The sequence below is a fragment of the Phaethon lepturus genome, unplaced genomic scaffold (assembly GCF_000687285.1).
Source record: "Phaethon lepturus isolate BGI_N335 unplaced genomic scaffold, ASM68728v1 scaffold23309, whole genome shotgun sequence".
Lineage (NCBI taxonomy): Eukaryota > Metazoa > Chordata > Aves > Phaethontiformes > Phaethontidae > Phaethon > Phaethon lepturus.
This window is the reverse complement of record NW_010565822.1, coordinates 1,352-4,387: the sequence shown is the minus strand read 5'-3', so window position 1 is coordinate 4,387 and position 3,036 is coordinate 1,352. Positions and strand designations below refer to the sequence as shown.

The following is a 3,036-nucleotide window of genomic DNA, read 5'->3' as shown; positions in this document are numbered from 1 at the left end:
TGGTTCACTGAAAGGATGGGCTAGACAACCCTGCCTGCGAACAACCCTCCTGGGGACTCGTTTGGGTGCCGGACTGAGGCAGAAGGGCCTGCCGGCCGGGGCCCATATTTTCGGTAGCTCTTCCGGGACTGCCAGGCTGGCAGCAGGGTCGGAGGCACAGGTACCGTGCACCGTATGGAGACCCAGCCCCCGGGGACTGCCCGAGCCGCAGGGAGCCCGGGCGGGCCGGCAGTGGGCGAACGGCAGGAGAAGCCCGCAGTCCCGGTTCACCGCCGGGTCCCCGGAGAGCGGGGACGCACGGCCGGGAAGCGGAGGGCGTTGGAGAGAAGCGGCGTCGGGTGACGTCGGTGAGCGTCGCTTTTCCTCCCGCCGAAGTCCTTCTCTCTGGCGGGCGTCCAAACGTTGGTTTCAATTGTTACTTGTGTTAAAAGAAAAGGAAGAAAAAAGGAGTCCGGCGCTGCCATGCTCTCTCCTCCAAACATACAGGCACACTTGCTGCAGCCTGGGAGGTCAAAATGCGTTGCCTATGCGTGTTTTAGCGGGCATGGATTTAGTGGCTCAAATCCTGAAAATGAATTGTTCTCTCTGCCTTGCTAAAGCAGTTGGGTCTCGTTACTCGGCACGGGGCCTGCCTGGCGCCCACCGCCATAATTCTTGGGGCGAGGGGATTTATTACTGCCGTTGCACATCACAACAGCAGTTGGGATCAGGTCCTGGGTGCCAGGGCTGTGCCTCCAGTGAGAGCAGAGCTCCTAGAGAGCTCGGGGACGATTAGTCTTAGTATCAAAGCATCTTCTCAGGTGGAAAATACGCATCTTCTGGACACGTGCTGGTAAGAGGAAGGTGAGGTTGATGAGTGCTACCGGTGTCCTTAGGGCACCAGTGCTCTCAGGATGGCTGCTCCGGAATGGCTGTTTGTTCTCATGCCTTTTGTGCGTGAGAGCACCACGAGGAGAACTGAAAGTGGCCCTGATTTTAATCATACATCATTGCCCCTGTCTGCTAGGTCCATAAACTTCGCCTGCAGGCTGAAATAGCATTGACTCATCCTGAACTCTCTTCTGGTGGCTGATTACTGAAGTGGAATCTGTCTGATCGACTTAATAAGAATTTACCACTGCACTAAATGACAAAAATTTGTTTTTTGCATGGCTGGGCTTTTGCAGTTGATGGCATTTTGAGCTCTCCCTCCTAGAGGCAAATAATCCACATAAATACTCTTATTCCTGACCTTATTAGTCAGATCCAGAGCCAACACCACTTTGAACTGTTGTCTAGAGAGCTGTTTTAGATATCTCTAAACATGTTGGGAAGTGAGAAAACTCTGACTTGTGCACCTTGCAATAACAACGTAGGGTTCCTGCAAAGAACCAACAGCCTGGAAGACAAGGGTCGGATTGTCAACTCCCTGAAGGAGAGGCAGTCCTCCAAGAGCCTGCTGGTGTGCGAGAACAGCGAGAAGGAATCCAGGTTCCGGCGCACTGAGACAGACTTCTCCAATTTGTATGCCAGAGGTAAATGCCCTTTACAGCTTCTGCTTGCTCCAGCTCGGACACATCCCTCAACAGTCTGCCCTCACCTCCCTTGGCAGTGCAGCCACATTCAGGATGCTCTGTGTGTGTGTGTGAGCCACACTGATGCATACAAACTTCCTGAAATGCTATTTTACATACTTTGGGCTGACCCCCTACAGCACAGCTCCCACCATTCCTCTGAAGTCACTCCAGATCCAGCCCCTGGGAGGAGAGTAATTTTGTAATTTGTTTCCTCCTCAGTAAAATAGCAATGAAACGGTCTGTGATTGGTGGTGAAAGGAAATCAGACCCTTTGCAGGGATGGGGGAGCATTGAGGGAGAAGGGCAGGTGTGGGTTTGGGGTGCTCTTGGCCCCCAGGAGGTGTGGCATTCACACATGCTTCACACAGCATTTATGGTGCAGGGCGTGCTCTTGGCTGGGGTGCTTCAGAGGTGCCCCCACTGTTCCCCTGGGCAACCTGGGCTCACCCTTCTCCACCAGGCAAGGGTTTCATTTGCCAGGGAGTGAACAGGGCAGCACGGGGCAGTGGCTTTCCCGTCCTGGGAGTGCTGCAGGCAGCTGGGGCTGGTTCATCTCCACCTCTCGCTCCCAAAGCAGGTGCTGACAGCTGGTTTGCCCCACAGATTTGCTGCCCGCCAAGAATGGTGAGGAGCAGACCATGCAGTTCCTGCTGGAGGTCGTGGACATTCTCCTCAACTATGTGCGGAAGACATTTGACAGATCCACCAAAGTCCTGGACTTCCACCACCCACACCAGCTCCTGGAGGGCATGGAGGGCTTCAACCTGGAGCTCTCGGACAACCCCGAGTCCCTGGAGCAGATCCTGGTGGACTGCCGGGACACACTGAAATACGGAGTAAGGACAGGTAGGTTCTTGCATGCTACTCTGGAGAGTCCCTCCTGGGGCTTTTCTCTGTCCCACAGTGAAGGGAGCGGGCTTGAGCCCATGGAGGTAAGCCCACACCCTCGACTCTGTGTTCCTGGAGGCTCATTGGCCTGTCTGCGGGCGCTGGAAGTGGCTCTGCTCAGAAACTTCAGTTCTTGATGCTCCATCCGTCCCCAGCCAGCAGGGCTCGGTGCTGTTTGCAGTGCCCAGAAACTAGTTTTTAAGACGTAATCTCTTTCACTTGATGAAATGCGAGCTGTCTGTATCTCCAGGGAGCAATATCATTAGGTAAATGAGGGCATAAATGACACTGAATTTGCAGTTTTTCTTCTTTATGTTCACCAGACATTTAATGAAAAAAGAGACTGAAATCCTAGGAATCGTCAATAAAGGAACCCTGTGGATTTCAGCCCATTACCCAGGAGCCCCGCTTATCCAGGTCCTTCTGAATCGGATAGAAATGCCCGTTTGTAATCACTTCTTTTACTGGGTGAGCTGTAGCCAGGCTCTATGGCAAAGTCTGGGCACTTTCAGGCTCTTTGGCCTGAAATGTTTTACTCCTGTATCAGCAGAAGGCTCAGCTGGCAGCAAGTCCTGACTGCTGTATGTACCCC

General features: G+C 53.6%; 1 protein-coding gene across 1 annotated transcript; it reads left to right on the top strand.

Annotated features, from left to right (window-relative positions):
• Window positions 1-1,303: 1,303 nt before the first annotated feature.
• GAD1 (glutamate decarboxylase 1 (brain, 67kDa)) lies at window positions 1,304-2,488 on the top strand (the record flags this gene model as incomplete). The annotated part of the gene is made up of 2 exons (XM_010295303.1): window positions 1,304-1,514; window positions 2,160-2,488. Coding segments are annotated over exons 1-2 (540 nt in total), but the record flags the coding sequence as incomplete, so codon positions are not given.
• Window positions 2,489-3,036: the final 548 nt, after the last annotated feature.